The 22,359-nt window shown below is 39.1% G+C and overlaps 1 protein-coding gene across 14 annotated transcripts in view; it reads left to right on the forward strand.

The window, feature by feature from the left end:
- TLE4 (TLE family member 4, transcriptional corepressor) overlaps positions 1–22,359 on the forward strand; it is a 154,866-nt gene that overhangs the window by 75,129 nt on the left and 57,378 nt on the right. For 7 of the 14 annotated variants that reach the window (XM_024995558.2, XM_024995563.2, XM_024995560.2 and 4 more), the window contains 2 exons: positions 5,001–5,202; positions 6,448–6,464. In XM_024995558.2, the coding sequence (XP_024851326.1) occupies positions 5,001–5,202; positions 6,448–6,464 (219 nt within the window). 14 annotated transcript variants of the gene reach the window in all.

The raw sequence follows: 22,359 nt of genomic DNA on the forward strand, positions 1-22,359 counted from the left end.
ACCTTTTTTTGTTTGTTTGTTTATTTAAAGAAGCCAAGATATGGCACCAAGTGTGGTCATTGCTACTAGGGTGTCATTACTTCTAAGAAAGTTGTTGTTTTTTATTTTTTAATCTCTGCAGGATTTTCCTGTTGATAGAATTATAGAGTGAGAGGTGCTGGACAAGAAAACCTCTGCTTGGTTTCCAGTTGGAGTTGTCTAGAGTTGCCAGGGATTTGTGTAGACTGAACCTCTACACTCACACTGCTCTTGCTCAGGGATTGGTCAAGGAATTGGGGACATTTGATTAAAAAGAATTTCTTTTTTTGCTGGCAGAAAGACATTTCCTCTGAACTTGATCCGTTAGTAGTTCTTTTTTGCCCTCATTCCAGACTTGAATATGTGAGGAGATAATTCTTTGTTTCAGAAACTTCAGTAAAAACTGTTAACAGAATTGAGGCTGTATCTACTACCTCATTGCTATATATTTTCAGAAATAATTACTGGCTCTTTTTCACAATTAAATTAATTATCCTGATGGAGTACTTATTTGCTTAAGCTTAACGTTCACTCCATTTTAGTGTTTATTCTCTTGAATGGCCTATCAAGGGAAAAGAAAAAAAAAAGATTTTTATTTTGTGTTGTGGTTTGAGATAAGAGAGTGTTTTCTTTTTTAAATAAGGCACCCAAGATAGTGACGGCCAAGGAGGCACAGCCAGAAGAATTTTTCCAATATGTATATCTTTGTCAGTGTTTTTCAGTTATGGTTACATAGAGTATATATTATTTTAATGTTCAAGTGGCACTATAGTGTATTCCCTGCTCTTTTTTTGTTTGTTTTTTATTTTTTCCTTATAAACATTTTTTTTTTACCCTGTTGCTTTGTGATTAGAGTGGTGTTTTTATTTAAAGATGGTCACTAATACATTGGTTTTATTGACTAACTGGGAATCATTATCAATTATACCTGTCACTCTACTGCTAGGCTAGTTTCTAGGGAGAGACTTACAAAGAAGCTTAAAAATGACCACTGAATATAGAAAGTGATTTCTTTTATTGATGTAAACATTTAAAAACCTACTAAAGTATTTCAGTATATCTGTCTTACATTTTTATCATCCATCTTTTGGTAATTTAACCTCATTTTTATTTTATAGTTTTATATTTTAAACACTTGCTAAAAATAGCTCCTTTCTATAGGATGCCCTGAGTGTTCTTGTTTGTTTAAAATTTTGTATGTATAATGGATGACTTACAAAATGGGTTTATGGGTAGCCCCCTCTCATTTTTTTCTCTCCTAAATTCAAGGCATAATCTATTCAACATTACGATTATAATCTGGATGTTGTCATTCATGAAATCTTTGAAAAGACTTTATAATTTTGTTGTAAAAACAAGTGAAAAATTAAAACCTCAGGGCAGTGTGGCGTTCTGGAACAGAAAAATGACATTAATGGAAAGCTAGAGAAATCAGAATGAATTCTGTGTTAGATTAATAGTAATGTACAATGTTAATTTTTTAGTTTTGATAAGTTCTCTGGGTATGTAATTTTTTTTTATTTTTGGTTTTGATAAAGTGTACAGGTATGTAAGACGTTTTTGCATTAGTAGAAGTTGCGTAGAGAATATATAGGAACTCTATATTTAGTTGAAAATTAATTTACCCAAAACTTTAAATATGCAGCCATATGACTAAATAGTGGTGAGCCAGGTGCCAGGGTACAGAGTCCTGAGGCTTCTGTCTTCTCCCTGGAAGGTCACAATCTTGTTGACAAGTCAAGGTCGTCTTCTCCATAAGCAGATGAGTAACAGTACCTTTATGAGGCAGCCTGTGCCAGTGAATGATGATAGAGGGAGTCCTATGAGATAGTAGACGCAAGGTGTGTTTGGAGAGGCCTTTGCAGAACCGGTGAAACATGAGCTGAGCAGGATAGCTGAGTACAACTTTGATAAGTAATGAAGAGGTGGTTCTAAGAGACAGGAGCGGCCATGGATTAAGAAAAAAGTATTGGCAGTGATGATGCATTGTGGGTTCACTGCAGTCGAAATGAGCTAGTGCAGATTTGTACTAATCAAAGTATGGGGTGCTGAGGGTCTAACTGATATGGTGGGACTGAGAATTGACAGGATTCCAGGATGATGGATATAGAAACACAAAAGGAAAACAAATGAGTGGTGACTGGTAACTTGAGGCAGCGAAAGTTACTTAGGGGGTAGGTTTTGTTAAAGTTTTTCAGGTAATGCTGGACTGCCAAGTAGAATTGTATGGGGAGGAGTTACACCGGGGTACTGGAGCGTAGGAATGCAGCAAAAGGCTTGGGACTCTATAGTGAACAGAAGGAGAAGTCTAGAAGGAAATTTCACAGCATTCAGAGAGGTAACAAAGAGAGACTGAGTGATCACTTTGGGTTTCCAAAGCAGGTAGGGGAGAGTCTCATGAGGAGGATATACTGGCTCTGGCTGTAGATATGTCAGAGAGAAAAGCCACTGTGAAACCTTGAAAAATTGCTATCTGAATGGTCATCAGTTTTTCAGATTGATGGGCCTGAAATCCAGATTATGGGGAATTAAGCAGTAAGGGGTGTGTGTGTGTATACAGGAGGGGGTTGTTGACACTAGTTTTTAAAGATGTTTGGCTCTGCACAGACAAGGATATATACTTACAGACCTAGCTGAAGAGAGTAAAGGAAGGTTATTTAAATTTAATAAACATTTATTTACTGCCAGTTTTATGGAAGATATTTTGTTTGGGGCAGTGGAGAACACAAAAAGTGATTAAAATATAGTGTTTTTTCCCCTCCTGAAAAAGTGCTACTTCAAGATCTTTTAGTGTTAGATAGGTGTTAAAATGCTAGAGATGATGCTTGCAAGCAGCAGAACAAGATCATTGACAGAACCAGCAGCAGAGAGTTGGAGAATCGATGGAGCAGCAAAGGGAGAGGGAAGAAAAGAGATGGCAGGTGAAGGCGAGGAGTCTGAGCCTTGGAAGGCAAAAGGGATCCCCTCTCTCCTAAGACAGGCACAGTGGAGAAGAGCAGACCACCAGTGTTAGAGCTATTATGAGATAGAATAGAGCACAGGTGAGCCTTCACTGTGAATCGCATGTGCTGCAGACTAGGGGTATATATTTTTCACTTTTGGAAAGTTCTGGTTGAATGGGAAAATGAAGCGCTTATTTTTGGTCCTTTGAGACAAAAAGAAAAGTGAAACACTTGGGCAACTGAGACATTGCTTTTAGCTTAGGATTTGTTTGTTTTTAATGTTTTATAATGAAATAAACATTTTTAATTGCTCAGATACTATGTGAACCTCTAGTTAGCTAGGGTGTGTGTCAGATGCGGATTCTCACAAAGCTTAGAGCCTAGGAAAGGTGGTAAGAGGACATAAAGTGAAAGTGTTAGTCACTCAGTCGTGTCCGAGTCTTTGTGAGCCCATGGACTGTAGCCCACCAGGCTCCTTAGTCCATGGGATTCTCTAGGCAATATGCAGGCTCTTAATAAATGCTTGCTGACTGGACTCTTCATCTGAGACAGAAAGTGGCTACGTGCCCATCCTGTGCACACAAGGAAGTATTAGAAGATTTAGAGAAGAAAGTGAATTGGAGCAATTTTCTGGCTATTTCAGTAGAACAAGGTTTTGAAATAAATTTGCCATATGTTTACCTAAAGGCCTTGTTTCTTCATAGACCTTTTTTCCATATGTTTAGAAAATATTTTGTGCTCATATTTTTTGGTCACAACTGCTGAAGTACTTTTAAGATCATCCTTACCAGTGAAGGGAAGCAGAAGGTGCCACCCCACACATTTTTGAGAAAGCTATTTTGTGCAGTCCTGCTTGGAAAGAAAATTATAGAGAAGACTGTTTAGGTATTATAGGATAGGCCTGAAAAGTGATTCTCAAGGTATTAATTAAAATGTAATCACTACAGAAGTTAGTCTAAGAGTTTCTCAACACATGTTCTGACAGAACGTTGTTAAGCAGAGTCTTGGTTGACGGGACTCCTGTTGAGGGACATGCTTAACTTAACCGAGCCCCGCTCCTCCCCCTTGGAAGAGGCAGGGAGGGCTACCCACTGAGGTTCCCGAATCCTTGCTTTGCTTCGGCGGAGGTCAAGCACTCCCTTTCCAGCCTCTTGAGGGCTTTCTCCATGTGTTGCCAGTGTGTGCTGGTAAAAATGACTTTAAACTCTTGTCAGCACAGTTACTGGTGCATGCATCACAGTCCCACTCAGATAAACCTGTCACAACACACAGGCGGCCGCTGGAGAAGAGTACAAGGGCAGGCCTCTAGCTTTTCATTCGAGCATCACTAAACGTGCGCAGAGTGCCCAATTATTTCAGCATTATTGAGCAAGCCTACAGGAGGACCCAAGCCTTGCTACATTAGATTTTCTTTAGTAATTTGCTCAAGTACCGCTGAGGACACTTAAAAGGGCTTAAAACGGTGGCTGCAACCAGTTTCCTTTTCTGGGTTGTTAATTCAGGTTTTCTCTTTCAAATTAACTCTGGCCGCATGCTGTGTAGCGGTTCTGGGAGAACTGTTTAACACTAATTTTCTCAATTTTCAGCTTTTTTTCCTTCAGCATAACTGCTTTAACAGTTAGTCACGTATATGTTTTGATTAGAGATGTATTATAGTGAGGCTCTATGTTTTTGGAGACCAAAATACAGACGCTTTGTTGAAGAAGTCTAATTTCAGCTATTAAAAGTAACCTAGATAATTTCATTATTTAAAAATTAGGTTATTTACAGTGCATTGCAAAACCAACAAATCCAAGTAAAAAATATAGCGTTTCTCTATTATTCATCTCCCTCCCTTAAAAAAAAATATATGTGTGTATATATATATATATATATGGGATGTCTGACCCTTTATATGTATTTATAAAGGATAAATCTTTTCTTTCATGGGTGCTGGGCTTTCCAGGGTCTTCTTGCACCACTTTCCTCTCCTTTTGTTGTTGAGGGGTGACTCAGATACAAGGAACAAGTTCAATATCTTTGTCTCGTTTCTCACAGCAGCAGCAACTCCAGGCCCAGCATCTATCACATGGACATGGTCTGCCAGTGCCTCTGACCCCACACCCTTCGGGGCTTCAGCCTCCTGCCATTCCGCCCATTGGTAGCAGTGCCGGCCTTCTGGCCCTCTCCAGTGCCCTGGGAGGCCAGTCCCACCTTCCAATTAAAGATGAGAAGAAGCATCATGACAGTGATCACCAAAGAGGTGAGTGATTTTCTCAGAATGTCTGTCTGGTATCACCTGTCTGCTGCTGAGGGTCAGTCTGGATGTCCTTGTTTGCCTGTTTCTGGATTTCATTTTACCTGTGGCTAAACAAAGGATTTCCCCTGGAAGGTAAATTAATGATCGGAAGCAGTCTTTGCACAGTGGTCCCCTATTGACTGGCAAGAGTTAATACGCTCCCCAAAGGTATAGGGGGACACATTTCCTGGTTATTGCCTCTGATCCTTAGCTGCATCCCCAAGTCTAAATCAGTAATGAAGTGCCACAGTGCTCTGTGTTTGAAATTGTGAGTGGCATTATTAGCTAATTTTGACCGAATCCATTTTGGGGAAGGTTTTACTGATAAAGGCTCACTTCATAATTTGACAGACCTAATTATTATTTTTAAATCAGGTCAGTCTGTATAATGCAGTGAAAATCTTGCAGGTAAGAAAATAATTTAGGTAGTCTTAGTAATTGAGAAGTTGGTTTAACTACCTCTCTCACCCAGTCTCTTTAGAAGCATGAAATTAACTCATTTCTGTGTATAAGAACAACACGGTTGTTTATGTAAATGATTTTAAGTTGTGTTCTTTCTAGTTTGGTTTCTTCCCTCCACTGAAATAGATGATAATGCAGACACATTGTGATCTAACTATATGTTTGTATGGTGCTTATTAATAGCTTTTATTATTTAATGACACAAAAGCAAATGAAAGTCTCTCCCAGCATTCCTTTGTGGGAATTTACTTAGTCCTACAATGGGTGGTTCTTGGTCGGAAGGGTGTGGTTATAATTAAAACCCCATATCTCTTCTTGTTTCAGTGCCATTACCATGAATTATAATCTTGGGTAAATGATTTTTATCACATAAACATAAATGTCCCTTCTCTGATGTTAGAAACTCTGTACTGTTTGTCATATAGTTATCTTAGTGCTATGGTCCAGAACTGAGGTGTGTCTGTAAACACTTAAATGGAAAAGTCAATAAGGAGTATAAATAACAAGAATATCCAGCTTTGGTTTCTGAAATTATGTCAAAGGTAGCTTGGTGCTCTGTGGATCTGGTCAAGTAGTAATTAATTTTAATTAATTAACTTTACAGAAAAGTTGACATCTGTGTTATTTATTATTTAGTAGAGATCAAATTTGACAAGTGTGTGATTTTATGTAAACTAACTGGTACTTTTCTTTTTTGCCTTCTTCTCCCCTCTTGACCTGCCCTTGTTGCTGCTGTTTTGCCTATAGACAGAGACTCCATCAAGGTAGGACTCAAAGTTACAGATGAAGGAATGACTTGCCATCAGGCTATAAACAATTTGAATAAACCTAGTAGTGGATTCTTTGAGGTTTACCAAGATGATTTGATGGGCTTCACCAAATAGTGGTGAACTGCATTTTTAGATTCTTTCAGTTGTGCATTTGAGATTTTTGAAAAAATTGGTCCTATTTCTCTATCAGAATCAAGATTTATAGACCAAGATTGAATTATAAGATCTGGCTTGTGTTGCTCTTTTTATTATGTCTTTGCCATGTGAAAAAGAATAACTGCTTTTCTTGAGTTAAGCTTTGGCTGTAAGATAGGTAATGATGGGGAAAAAATCTATTTATAAGGAAATACACATTTTGGGAAACAGTTCCAGCCTACAAAACTCTTTATTAAAACGTTTAAGAGCATTTTTCTTCACCAGAATGAATTGTTTTTTGTTTGTTTTGTTTCTTAGTTTAATGACATCTTGGTTTCCAGTATAGCAAGTTATTCTCCTTGGGTTTTACATCTGTCTTACCTGCCTCCTCTGTGTCTTTATAGAGAAGTTATAGGGAAAGAGGAAAAGTATTCTAGGGCCTAATGATTTGGATGTGCTTGTGTAATACCATAATGAGGTGTGCTAAGGATACCTGAATTTGTATAGTAAGGAAACAAGAAAAACAGGCAACTGTGGCAGGAAATGAGTAAAGTATGAAATTGCTTGATAACTTTTGGATCATGCACAATGTAAATATGCTGCTGTATTGTGGATAATTGTGTTATACATGCCATTTATATTTTGTATAGATTAGAAAGCAAAGGAAGTTCTCAAGTACAGATGCTGTCAATTCGTTGTATTTTACAGTAGTTGAATGTTTTAGAGCATATGCAGTTACATCTCTTGGAGCTTTTAATGAAGTTATGCATACAGAAACTAAAATCTTCCCTTGAAACCACCTGTGCTATCACTTTGAATGCTTCTTTATTCCTTATTTTTTTTTAATAATAAAGAGGAAGTAGAGTTTTTCCCCGAAGCCATTAAATGATAGAAAATAAAATATATCTATTTTACCCTTCAAAAATCTTTGTAATTTGGAAGGGTATCTGCATACCCATAGAAATGTCAACATTGACAAATAGGAACTGCACACTTTGAATTACTTAATTTTGCATTTACAGTTGTGTACTTTGTTGTTAGTATGAGCATCAATACCTAAACTCAAAAGCTTTCTTAATCAGAGTGTAGTAAGTTCTCCGCACATATGTACTTAGGAAGTAGTACGTAAATGGCATTGACCAGGATTTGCTGGTAGCAGCCCTTGGGAAGCCAGCCTAGTTATTCTGAGGCCAGTGACATAACCATTCCCTGCCTTCGTATGATAAATACATACCTTCACAGGCAGGCCAGTGAGCTAAACAGAAGCCTCCTCTCATACCCCACTCCCAGAAGACTGAAAATATTTATACTCCAGTGCACACTTTTGCGTCAGTTTCATTTTATAGTTCCTCACGCCAGAGTAGGGTATATTTTGAAATCGTATATAATCATTCAAGATGAGTCTGGGAGTAAGTATCTGTGTAGCTTGGAAACCAGGGGAGAAGCAAAAGGAAATAGAGGCGGATGATTTTGCCTTGATTTATTGTGGAATGGTAGCTATAAATAGATATTTTTGTTGGGTACCGTTTTTGAATTGAAGTTGCACTGTGTCAGGTTTGGAGCTGTCCTGTGGCTTTGCTAGGTGAAATAGTTCACTAATTTTTATAAATGTGTTCTGTGACACTCAGAAAAGCTGTTAGTTGCTTGTTCCATCGATCGTCCTCATCCTCCCATAAGTGGTTCCTGGTTAAGAGGGGCTTTTTATGATTGTCTGCTGTGTGACTGGAGATGGTTTTTATCAGCCGGAGCATGCCAGTTGCCTGCAGCTGGAGTCAGGCTTGTATGAAATAATTTATTCATGCAGGATAATGCTCCTTAACATTTAACAGGTAATGAACGTGACATAAATTTCCTTCTTGCTTTTAATTTTTCCCTTTCCTCTTCTAATGTGCAAACAGGCTGCTCTGGTACTCTAAATAATAAGTAATTTTTGGCCATCTGTCAAAAGGAAATTTCAATACAAATTTAAATTAATGGTGCCTGAAATTTTTTATAGCTCTCTAAAAGCCTCTAATGTGCAGAAAATTCTGAATCTGCTGGTAGTAATTAGTGTTGCATGTAATGAGGATGTGGGCAATGTTATATAGTCCCAGTGTAACATTTTGATATGGTAGCAAAATTTTGATTTATATGAGGTTGTGGATGGGTTTAATTGTGAGAGACACTTTAAAATGTTTTCTTGATGTTACAGATTATTAAACAGGACAGATTTCAGAATAGCTTATAAAATATAAATTTAAACTTACTCTAAAGATTAAGGTAATTAAGGTGCTTTACCTTTAGGTGGCAAGTAAAAACGAAAGAAATTCCCTTGTTAAAGTGTTGGTCTTTTTTTCTTCCTTTTCTCTTCTTGAAGGTTCTGTGGCTACTAAACCAAGTACTGTTGGCTTTATTGATCTTGTTTTCTATAGCTCCAGTAGCCAAGTTCATTCATAAGCCTGTTATTTGCAGACTTGTACCTGACGTTTTTCAACAAGGATGGAGAATGTAAATATGAACCTAAAAGAGAAAGCACTGTAGGAACCCAAGGATCATTTTATTTGGTGAGGAGAAACAGAATGGTGTGTATTCTGGGGCTTTAATAGGAAGGATCCAAGGCACCTGCTTGTCACTTGGCCATCCAGTACCCACGTTCATGTGCCCATTGTAAGCCCTGGATTTAGAGGCTGAACATGGCAGGAAATACAGACCATGGTCCACTCACGCTCTTAGTTGGAAGGGTAGAAAGCACAAAAGAAGTTCCTACTTCTCCTTCCTGAGTGGGAGCTTTTTCAGCATCTTCTGGAGTTTATCTTGAAAAGATCCATGTGAAACCAATGAAATATTTTCTGAGGTGATAAAATCTTCCTCCGCCCCTCCCTCCTGTGTGCTGAGGGGCAGAAGTTGGTGTCCCCACAGTGGTGACAGAGCAGACATTCCCATCTGCTTCCAGGAGCTCCCTAGCTGCTGGAGGTCTCAGTTCATGAGAGGATATCATTAGGTTCCTCACATCACTGTTTCCACCTCATTGACTGATGTGAGGGTAAGGATTAAGAATTGTGAAGCCCAGATTCCCTAAAATTTAGTAGGAATCTGAAATTGAGAAATTAATTTTATTATACCCCAAAGGCCTATACCTCCTAGCAAAAAATAGCCACCAAAATCAAGACCAACTTGAATATAAATGGCAAAATTCACTATCACCAACTATTGATTAGCTCCATGGCCTCTCCCAAGTTGGTATTATTGTGCTGGCCTTATTACTTCCTAAGTCCTTCTTAAGTATATTATGTATTCTTGTTTTTTTCTCCAGCATGCAGTAACCTCAAGTCAGGCCCATGAGGAATTTGCAGTTTTTTGATTGTAAAATATAGCATAATTACATTGTTTTCCTCGAAGTGGTGGTGTTTTTACTTTCATTATTTCATTGGATTGTCTTTCCCAAAGTGCCATATGCATCATCAGAGTATGATCGTTTTTAGTGATTTTTGTACATTGCCAAATGAACCTCCAGAAGTGCTGCAACATTTAAAAATGCCAGATGCAATATTTGAGTATATTTTCACACAATCCGCCAATCCTGAACTTAATAGCTTTTGTAATTTTTGCTGGTATAGTAAGTATGAATAGTGCACTTAAAAAAAATTTTTACATAAAGATATTTTTCAAGTGAAATGTTTTTCTGTGGGTCTGTTTGCTATGTTACCTGCTCCTGAATGGATTCCTTGTTTTTGTTTAAGGGTCTTCATAATGATCTGCATATTAGTTGTATCTATGGCAATGCCTCTTTTTCCTGTCTTCGCTAGATTTTGGTATTTATTCTGTGTAGATGACTCCAGCGTCATACTTTGGTTTTTTTTTTTTTTTTCTTCTTGTCTCTGGTTATTCTCTATTGTCAGTAAAGGTTTATCAATGGACAATTAGACTAAGGCTCTTTTGTTCAAATTGAAGTGTATGATTCAGGCCAAGAAAGCCCTTTAGCCTCATTAGTTGAGTGTTACAGGTGAAAGTGGGTTTTTAGCTTGAATTAACAGAATGGTTACTTCTGTTGGCTGGTTCACTTTATGCATTAAAATTTAATGGTGAAAGGTTCTGTTCCAGGGTCTTGTGTGACCTGTGTAACTTGGTTTTTATTCCCTTCTGTCTCTTTTTACTGTTGCAAAGAAATATCCATCAGAAAAGAGTGCCTTTAATATGTTTAACCACTTGGCATGTCCTTTGTGGGAGAAAACAGAGAAGAAGCCACTTGAGGAGGAAGGGTGGGCCAGTAGGAGAGGCCTGAAGTTTAATGTCTCTTAATTTTCTTAATTAGAATGCATTTCATCTCTTGCAAAAATATTACATCATAAAGTTTTTGTTCAACATAATCTTCTTTAAATTTTAAGGGGGCTCAATATTTATTTGTTTAAACTGGAATTTGAATTTTAGAAGCATTTGTTTCTCAAAATGTAGATAACCCAGGCAGTTGGGGTTTTAACACTCACTTCCCTTCCCCCATGCACCTGTGTAATCTTATCCTTCCTGAGAAAGCTTGGTGGAATTGCCTATAGACTTTAGAAGACAAAGGCCTAAAGTTGAAATCCATAAAATACTATAAAGAGAGGATATAATTAAAAAACAAACACCACCAACAAACTAAACTGTAGCGGGGCTTGCGTTATCTCCTGCTGTCCCCTTAGACATCAGTAATCTAAGAAAGGGTGTGTCATTAAGGGCTGTAACTTGGTCTCTGTCCACTCTAACCTATTGAAAAATTATGTGAAACCCTACTTATGCAGTCAACCCCACTGATCTCTGAGCATGCATAGCTCATAGTTCAGATTTCATCGTGAAGGTAGTTGGTGAGGAAAGCTTTGTTTGTTATTTTGTATATGATTAAAGGTTTGGAGGTATTGAGGCCTTGCCCAAGTTTACATAGCCATAGCTATCCTCAAAGGAGGCGATTCCAGCATGCATTTTACCCTTGTGTACTCCAGTACTTAAAATGAACACTTTCTCTAAAGAATGGACATTTTTTTGGTCACCATAATGCCCTCGATCACTTGATAATTCCTTGATAGCTTCTAGCTTCTAATATCTAGCCTACAAACAGATTTCTATGATTATTTCAAATAATTGGTTTGCAAGAGTTTCCCTCCTTTTAAAATTTTTTGTGCCACTAACTTGTTGAAGAACCTGGGCCAGCCTTCCTATGGGGGGCCCATATTCTGAATGTCTCTGTGTACTTCCCAATGGTGTCACGAAGACTTTGTGCTGCAGTGCACCAAGAAGAGTCTTTCTTATGATGAGGGAATAGGTAGAAGAATGACATCTAGGTTTGCATGTATGTTCAATGAAGTTTATTAATGATCAAGGCAGTAACATTTTTAGAAATGTATACTGATGATCAATAAAATAGATAAGATCCTATTTGTATGCTTTTACTTTCAGACACAGACTATCATGTATTTGCAATCCAACTCCATTTTCCAAACATACATGTAATTGCTTAAGATACACTTTTAAAAATATATTTTCAAGTGGGTAGTGTCCTAGATGCCCTGTGCTCCAACAGAGCGTGGGTTTCTCCCACTAAATTTTCAGCTCTTTAAGGGCAAGAATCTTACCTTCTTTGTGAAACTGAGTGGGAGGACAAATCAAGGATGAGTAGGAAGGAAATTGTATTATTGGGTTGGCCAAAAAGTTCATTTGGGCTTTTCTGTAACATGGAAAAACCCAAACAAACTTTTTGGCCAACTGGTAGAATTAGGATCTCTCTAGGTCAGCTGTGTGTCAATGGGCAAGTCACTTAACTTCTCTGGATTTCAAAGTAGTTACTTACTACTCTAGGCATTTTTCCAAGAGTTTGAAATGTAACTGTTTTCTTCGGTTATTCAGTCCTGTTCCAGAAGTGAATTTTGCAATACAAATCTTATACCATAGGAGGTATTTCAACAATAAAGTTGGCCATGCTGCTGCTAAGGCGCTTCAGTCGTGTCCGACTCTGTGCAATCCCATAGACGGCAGCCCATCAGGCTCCCCCTTCCCTGGGATTCTCCAGGCAAGAAAGAACACTGGAGTGGGTTGCCATTTCCTTCTCCAGTGCATGAAAGTGAAAAGTGAAAGTAAAGTCACCCAGTCGTGCCCGACTCTTAGCGACCCCATGGACTGCAGCCCACCAGGCTCCTCCGTCCATGGGATTTTCCAGGCGAGAGTACTGGAGTGGCTGCCATTGCCTTCTCCAGTAACTCAACTGGACTTCTACCAGTTGGCCATACCATTAAGCCAAATAAGCACGGTGGTAATTATATTTCATTTTGAGTATTGAGTGGCAGGGAAATAGTTTAATGTTCTAAAGTTTACCCTTCAAGGATTTAATTTTCCAAAATAAGATGGTAATTTAAAAGTAAGTGTTTTAGCATTATGCTTGCTTTTTTAGTTCTTTGTGGAGACATTTGTTTCTACCATACTCCTGTTTGGGATTACCTTATCATAGAATAATCAGGAATTTAGTACTATCTACGGGATTATGTTGCAGTAATTTGTTCAATATTGAATTGATACCTGCTTCTAGGCATTTTACATGTGTGAAATGTAACAGGTGCCCTAACTCCAGAAAATATGTTGTAATTGTTTGTTTGTTGAACAGATGAATAAATATCTTTAGGGCATAGCTGGTCCTCAGGTGGTGAGCATGAAGGGATCAGTGTGAGACTGGGGAAGCCGTGTTGGCTGCACCCTCCTCTACCAATCACTGAGGCAGAACAAATATTAATTAACAGGGGCAGACTGGTTGTGGGATCTGCCTTCCCCAGATGATTTTTGGCAAGGGCATTTCAATTCTTTTCCTCCATAAATCAACCCTCTTAGTTTCCAGACAAACATTTTCATCCTAAAGTTTAATGTCTCTTAATTTTCTTAATTAGACTGCATTTCATCTCTTGCAAAAATAATACATCATAAAGTTTTTATTCAACATATCTTTTTAAAATTTAAAGGGGGCTCAATATTTATTTGTTTAAACTGGCATTTGAATTTTAGAAGCATTTGTTTCTCAAAATGTAGATAATTCTTCCAAAAGAATTATTTAAAAGAATGCCTCACCATCTTTTTTACATTCATATATAGTAACACTTACCGTAGCCCACTCTGGAAAAATCATAAAATTACCTACAGGGATGCTCAGTATCCTCAGTTCTCTATTTCTTAAGTTATTTCTGCTGCAACACTTACTTCTATCCAACTTATATATTTTGTTTTATGGTGCTTTGAAGTACTCCACATATCTTCTGGGTTAAAGATTCTCTGCACCTGGGGGCCAGCCGCTAACAAGGGTTTTAATTTTGAACGTGAAGAGGAGTCATATCTAATAATTACCGTGGCAGGTGCCTTGGGACATGGTTGAACAAGATTTGAGCTTCATGAAAGAGGAAAGGAAGTTTGCTGAGGGCTGACTAATACCTGCTGCAAGAGTTTTGGATTCTTTTAATAAACTTGCTGTTAGATGAAACTAATGAAATCGTATTTCAAAACTAAATGCTGCTTAGGTCTAGCAAATCAAAACTAAATCTTAGAGTTGAATACTTGGTTGTTTTACTTTGAATCTAAAAACTGAACAAAGTAAATCATATGAGTTTGTCAGATTCCTTATTCGGAACTAGTCCAAATATCTCTGTGTGTAATAAATTTTACAACTTTAAAAAGGCATTTTAAGTGTCAGCTGATAGAACTTTCGGGAAGTCCCTGGTGGTCCAGTGGTTAGGACTCTGTGCTTCCACTTTAGGGGACACAGATTCGATCCTTGGTCAGGGAACGAAGATCCTGGGTCCCACATGGTATGGCCAAACACACACACACACACAAAACAAAACTAGTGTAGTCATGTTAATTCCTGTTTATGTGTGATAGTTGTAATTCCAGTTTATTGTTTAGATGTAATTGGTGGCTAAGCCCCGTCCTCCCCCCATCCCTAGGTTCAGTGATGCCTCTGGTTTTGCTCACTAGAAATGGGGAAAGCAGCAGCATACACTTGCATGAAGTCTCCTCACAAGCAGTCTACCTTTCTTCCCTCACACTGTTTAATATTCCATCCCTTCATCAGCCACTGATGTTCACGACAAGCTTACCCTTTCCTGTCCCTCACCATGACTGTAGGGTGAGCTTGAGGAATTCTTTTTCATGAAAATGGACTCCCTATTTAATTGTATCATACATACCCTAAGGATTCTTGAATTTTTTTCTTTTCCCTCCCAAATCGATACTTTTCAAGTTGCTGAGTGTTCATATTTAAGAGAAGGGGAGGGCAAAGGGAGGTTAACAGGTTAGTGATGCCACCCAGTGAGAGAAGCCAGTAGGCAATATAGCAACACCTCATTTTTATTTATTCTTCCTTATGGCCATTTTAATTATTTTAGAAATTTTCGAGAATTCATTTATCTTTCTTTAAACTTCTGTTTTCTTGAGTGACATTTGGCCTTTTGAACAACAAAATAAAATTGGAAATGCTAATGTTTTGAGCCATCTAAAGGGGGAAAAAAATAAAAATGTCACCATGGTAACAAAGCTGCTTTCTAGATGGTTTCCTAAGATATGCCTGAACTAGAAGCAGATGTCTGATTTGAGAGTCTTGCCTCCTTCAATGTAAACAAATAACTTCTGGGCAGGTGTTGGAAATAATATGGAAATCCTATTAAGGGGCCCTGGGTTCCTGTCAGTCACGAAGCCCGTGCCACAAAAGGGCTGGTTGTCACATAAAGGCGCAGAGTAAATTCTCATTAGGCCTGAGCTTTTCCCAGGAAATGATTGTCTCGGTGTGTTCTTTCTCCTGTGAATCTGAATGTAAGCTGTTGCTTCTATTGATCTATTCACTGGCTTTATTTTTCTCCTCTTCATTCCAGATCCTCCCTTGCCCCCGCCAGCCTGTATTCTGCCCCCTCACCCACCCCTTCCCTTTAGATTAACACTTGATCTGTGCTACTGCTCTGAGACTTGTGACATTTGTGATTTTAACCTCCCACCCTGGGTGGGGGAGGAGGGAAGTCACTCTTCCATCCCTGGGGCCTGTGGGACAAAGAACCAGGCTGATGAGGCTGAGTACCGAAGGCTGTTTGGAGCCACACAGCAAGAGGCAGCCACAGTCCTGAATACTGTTCTGTGTACATTTACTTGTAGTTTGTGTGTTATGAATTAAGCAGAAACTAAAAGCATGAAGAGACAGTGTATTTATGAACTTTTCCAAACCTACGTAGTTGTCTGGTAAGCCAATAAAACTGCACTGTACAATATGGTAGCCACTAGCCACAGCAAGCTATTAAATTTAAATCAGTTAAAATGAAATAAAATGTAAAAATCTAGTTCCTCAGTTGCACTGTGACACTTCAAGTCCTTGGCAGCCATGTATGGCTCTTGTAACTGCCATGCCAGCGCCACCATGGGAGAGTACCATCATTATAGAAAGTTCTGTAGGTCAGGGAGAGACTTCAGTACAGGCTCACTGGTTCAGCTGTTTTATCTGGTTAAAACCGACCCCTGATATTCAAAAGCAAAGCTTTCTCCTGATGCATAGAAAATAAGGGGCATGTGTGTATTTTGGTTTTGTAGCTTTACTGTTCAGAAATGGTTGATATGGTCGACTGCATTAATATAGTGATCTTTTAAATGGGTGTAGGCCTTTTTTTTTTCTTTCTGGTGGAATTGATTGAGCAGTATAACATGAATCTTCCCAGAATGGACCCCCATGAGATACTTTTTAATGTTTCTAAACAGAAAGTTGAGGTGGTGGTAGGCGGGGCTGAAGGCTGTGCATAACGATGCTCTTTATAATACTCAGAAGGTTAAATGTGGATAAACACTGAAAACAAGGCTTCAGAAAAGCCTCAGTATTATTATGCAGCATTTCTCGGACTGTAGTCCCTGAGACGCACTTCATAAAGCCAATAAAGCGCGCACTGGTGGTCTCCTGTTGCCCTAGCAACGGACCATGGGGCACAGTGTATGTGAAATGCATGAACATCTGTGAATTAATCTTTTTTAGTTTGTTCTTTTCTTGGCACTGATTGGCCCATGTGGGCTTGTGCCTGTGACACTGTGTGGAGGGGTAATCTGGAGTATTCCCCAGGGTCTGGCCCAGAAGTGGTTGGTGGAGCGGCAAGTGAAGGGAGATGTAGCCTAGTGTTGCATGAAGCAGTGCGGGTGTTTGGCCCCACAGCAGTCTCAGGGCTATATACCTTCAGGTATATAGGGAAATGAATAAAAAATGTCCTAGTAAATCTGGGCATTATTGGGTTTATTGGACTGCCCTGAAAAAATAACCTGTAGAGAAAATTGAAATAATCACTTCTGTTTATACCACAGCTATCTGGACCTGAAAGGTCTCTGACTTATTCCACATCCTTGTACCAGCCCCAGTCCCTGCTGCAGGGATTAGAACCAAACCATATTAGACTAGTCAGAATGAGACTCCTGAATCGGACGTTTAGGCTGGAATCTGTTTTGATAATAAAATCTGATAGTAACCTAGTCAGACCTTATTTAGAGAAATTTTAAATTGAGCTGGTGACAGTTCTGTCCTTGGGAGAAGAGAGCCAACTGTGACTAAACAGAGGCACATTGAGGAGCAGTACTTTGGTACTGCTGGAGTTGCAGTTACTCCCCCGCTCCTGACGGGAGTGTCTTCAGTTCTTGCCCGCACTGCGCACCCTCCACAGACTGTGTGTTCCCTTCCTCCTGTCAGTGGCAGATGCTCCCTTGGAAACTGTTTTGCTCACCCTCATCATTTTCAGTTCCTTCTCTACCTATTTTTCTCCTACCCTTTTTTCCTCAGTCTCCATTCTCCCTTAGGGAGCCCTCTTTCCTGGGGATGAAGGAAGACTATTACTATAAAATGTCTCATGCTGGCTGTGGTCTGTTATGTATAACATGTGAAGTGAGAAATTTTGTTCATAAATGTCTTAGACAAAACTCTGCTTCGTGCTAGTCCATTTGATTTGCTTGATGGTCATTAATATTGAGGGGCATATAAGTAGGAAGAACTCCTTGTCAGTTTGTATGTTTTCCTTTGGCTATTAAAAAGGAACAACTGTACCTCTGTAGCTGAGAGATTTTCCTGATTTCCTGTTAGACAGCTAAACAAAGATTATTATTTTAATGGTTTCTGATTTCACAACCTTTTGGTCTTGACAGATGAACTTGAAAATTGAGCAGTACCTTCTAAATTATTTAAAGTAAGCTAGTAGGTGTCAGTTTGGCAGCTAGAGGGCAAATAGGCCTGCATTGGGTCATTGGGATGCATAGTAAAATTAGGTATAGTCCCGCCCCTCAAGATGTTTTCCTGCTGAAGTATGCAACTTGGGATATGCTGCCTTCTGAGTAGAAAAAGATGCATTAATGAATCATTCCTCTTCATTTCTTTGAGCTTCCAGTTAGTCCCAGATTCCCTTAAAATGTACATATAGAACTAGTCTGTGCTGTTTGGAGGACTAGCTTCTAAAGGCGATCTTCTGAGGAAGCTGCCGGGGCTAGTGTGCAAATACATGCAAAAAGGGAACCTTTAGCAAACACCAAGGGTAGTGCCAGTGGCAAAGTTCTGTAGGCTTCCCATCTTGATGGTGCCTTTTACTTTTATTCAGATACCATTTTGTAGGAATCAGTGAAACAATTGGGCCGTAGAGCTAAAATATTATCAGACTTCTGGATGTTTGAATTCCACTCATTTGCTTTTCAAGTAGTTTCTCTGATTGGGGAAAAAAAAAAGTTTTCTGTTGCTGCCTCCAGTAAATAGCCTCTTTTACTTTCAGATGGAATTTTCTTCTTTCAAGAGTTTTTTTAAAAGTTTATCAACTTTGTAATTGTTAGTTGAAGGCAGCCTCTGAAATACAACAGTTACAGGAAATATGAAAGACCTTTAGGAGGGAGTAGAATTCATGTCCTGGACAAATATTTGTTTTTTTGAAAGCACAATTCTTTATGTCCCAAACTAAGAATTGTTGGATATTCCTGGTTAGAAATGAACATTCTACAGCAGTAAATGGCAGTGAGTAAGCTGGCTATAGTGAGGAGAGGAAATGAGTTTGAATGAGTTTGAATCTCTACTGTTTCCTTCATCTGTGTTTGACAGATGTTAAGTGTGTTAAAAGCAGTAATTTTGTAATCTGGATGTGGAAGGCTGGAAAAGGAAAGAGAACACAAATAATATAGAAGGGAACAGATTTCCAGCATCCTGATATTTTATTCTTACCATATATACTGGTGCAGCAATCAAGAATAATCTTTGAATTCTATTTTTAACTTTTTAATTCTTAATATGTTTTTAAAGTATTAATAGAAATAAAATCATACTTTCATTACTGTTGTGGATATATGAATCTATAAAAACAAATGGTACTTAAGGGAAAAATTTCTCACATCATTTTCTTATACACACACAGTATTGCAGTGGAATGTTTGGTGATGGGACAATCTCAAAAGATGAGGTTCCCAAAATTGTACACGATACTTTCCTGTTAGGCCAACCCTTAGCCTTTGTGGGATCTGGTAAAGATTACAAATAGAGTCCCTCAAATCGTATGTTTAAGTATTTTAAAGTTATAAATTGAGTTAATAAATATATCTTCATAATCATCTGAAAGGCCAGGTTTGAATTCACAATTCTCAGGCTCCCATAGGAGTTCATTGCCAGACAACGTGGGCCTTCACATATTTTTTTATTGATGCCCCAACTCTCATGTCAAAGCTTCCTTACACCCCAGTAGCACCCCTTTGGTCTGGGTGTGCTCACACTAATAGTCTTTTTCTTGGAGACTCCAAGAAAAAAGACTTTGTATGTGGGCCTTTGGGCAGGAAATTTCAGGGTCCTTATACCCAACCCAGCTCTTGGTTTAGAGCGAGGTAGGCAGAGGGTGTGGGTGGACATGTCCTCTTGGTCCTAAGAGAAAACTGAATGAGTGCCCAGACCCTAGGTTAGTCCCCTCTTATCGAGCTCTTTGGTTTGTATGTGGTTTCACAAGCCATATGTTTAAGAGAAAAGAAAGAGAAGTGAGGATTTGAAACTGTTACATCTCAGAATAGTTCTTTATTAAATAAACATTGACATTTTATTCAAAATTAGGCCAGAGAATTGACATTGTCAGATATCATCTTCACAAAAGGTACTTTTAAACTTCGCTTTGTAGGTGGAAACGGCAACCCACTCCAGTATTCTCACCTGGAAAATTCCATGGACAGAGAATTTGTGGTGGTGGGCTACAGTCCATGGGATCGCAAAGAGCCAGACACAACTGAGCCCACACACATGCAGAACATGCCTGCTGCTAACTCACTTCAGTCGTGACCAACGCTGTGCGACCCCGTAGACGGCAGCCCACCAGGCTCCCCTGTCCCTGGGATTCTCCAGGCCTAGCGCGGCTTTTAAAATACTTCATTAAAAATCATCAGTGTATATTGTACCTGTTCACAGTGCTTGTGAAAGGCACCAGGGTCATGGGTTGCCCTGAATGGCTTTTCACTGGGCCCCACCCTCAGTCTGGGCCACAGGGAAGTATGGATCTGTAGTGACAGTGCCCAGCAAGGTTAGACCTAAAAGGATTAGTTGTAAAGACTCTGCTTTCTTAGATTAAAGATTATCACTTGGAGCCAACTCAGGTCATGATTTCTGTTTTCATCTGCTCCTGTTCCTTTCATGTGCTTCCATGGTTGGACAGCTGGAAGTGCCACAGAAATATTTAAAGAGCCCTGTTCAGTAGTTTACTGGGCAAGTCGTTGAATAATTCACATAACAAATGATTAGACAAGCACTTGTCCATCTGACTGCATTATTCTACATGTTTGCTGAAGCAGAGAAGGAGGAGTGCAGCGTTTCCTCCTCCAGAGGGTATACAGTGGCCGTATTGACCCATCTAGTTATTGGGTTTCAGCCTTTTGTTGACATTGTTGTAAATGAAAGCAGCCCGGAGGAGCTCGGAGCAGCTGGGCTGGATAATTGTGAAGAATTCCTGCTTGTTGCTGTTACCCCCAGTGTTTGCAGTGGGTTGTTTGCTTTGACTTTTGTTGAACTGTTGACAAAAGCATTAGATACAAATGGGAACAAATAAAGTGGTGAGATGCCAGGAGGGCTTGGCAGGAGTAGTGGTTTTCATTCTGATTTAAATAGGGGATGTCGGAACTTATCTAGATGGGAAATGGAAGGTCATGTCTGTGCGTGTGTGTGTTTGTGTGTGTGTGTCTAGAACTGTTTTCTTTTCAGGTACCTGGGAACTAGTTTGCTGTTTATGTACCTTGGCTTACAGAGGTGAGAGAATTAAGAAGGCCGCCGTGTCTTATAACCTTAAAAAAGCTGCACTGTACTTAATGCCCTTCAGGTGTGTTGCTGGCCAGGAATGCTATAACAAATCATTTCTGGATTGCCCCTCCCCAGCTTTAAAAATATATTTTTTTAATAATGGAAGTATTTTGGGTTTGGGAGATGACAGGCATGACATGGAGGTAGGGAGGATTAAGAAAAACAGTATATGCTAAAATAGTATAGCTAGCAGAATGGAAGTCATTTACTGGAACGCTTTTAATTTGGTTTAAACAAAATACTCTTTTGTATATTCAAATGGGGAGTAGTTCAGCTGTTGTGAAGCCAGAAAATTAATAGTATTTTTAGTGAAATAGCAAAAGCATGTCAACAACATAGCTGCAGATGATAATGCTGGCATTTTATTCATGAGGAATTATCAGTGCAGGTTACTGGACAACATAGTGTGACTGAAAATGATTGAGTGTCGGAGAAGCCACTGTCCTTCTGCTCGATGATTTTATTTTGCATTTGGTCTTCCTCAGGCTTCATTTGTGCATGTATTTTCCCGTAGTTTCCCTATCATAAACCAGAATGTAAGGTCGTCTTGGCTGAGGCTTGTATGCATATTCTCCCCCCTTGAAATGCCTCACAATGAAGGCTTCTCTCTCTGCGTATTGACTGAAAGTCTACAGAGTGTGTTTTCATTGCACAGATGGTCAGTGGAGGTGGGTGGCCTTTGGAGAAAGGTCCCTCTAAATAGGTCTCTGGGAGTTGTCTAAAAGCACCAACTGGCAAGACTTCCCACAATGCATGAGGTGGATAACTGTCAAAGAATTTGCCTTCCTGGCAAGTAAAGGATTTGGAATATGTAGTAAGGCCAGAAAAATGTTTATAAAACCTGGGCAAAGATAGACAGAAGCTGCATTTATTAGGAAGTTAAAGCACCCTCTGGAACAGTGCATTTCCATGTTATGATAATGGAAATTGTACCGAAATGTATTTGAATGGTTCTGCTAAGCCATGTCTTTGTGTTTGGTCCCCATTTTGGCCCAGAGCACCCTGGGTACCATCAATAAGACATCCTTTTATTGGTACTCGTTCACCGAGCGTCAGAGCAGGGAGGCAGCCAGTGCTTCCTCTTCACCGTGTTCTGTTCTCTGGCATTATCTGTTGGATTCTCCTCCTCTGCCAGTGACAAAAAGAATATATGTACGTTTGTGTAATTGTTCTTTGGTTTCAGTTGGCCAAATCTTAAGGAATTCTAGTGGAGAAGAATTTACTGAGTTTATGTTAATAGAAGGAATGTTAGATTATTTTAATCTTTGCAACATTTCTAGTCCTAAAGACTAGTAATCCCTTGGGAGGTGGGTGGCAACTTCATGGGCAAATTTGTCAAAAAGAACTGCAACTCAGAGTGATATTTTATCACTAGACGATCAAGTAAGTGTAGAGACCTAGATCTGAAGTTCATAAGGAAGAAATCCCTGAAAAGACTGAGTTGGGGATAAACACATCTGT

This window comes from Bos taurus, chromosome 8, assembly GCF_002263795.3.
Source record: "Bos taurus isolate L1 Dominette 01449 registration number 42190680 breed Hereford chromosome 8, ARS-UCD2.0, whole genome shotgun sequence".
Taxonomy (NCBI): domain Eukaryota; kingdom Metazoa; phylum Chordata; class Mammalia; order Artiodactyla; family Bovidae; genus Bos; species Bos taurus.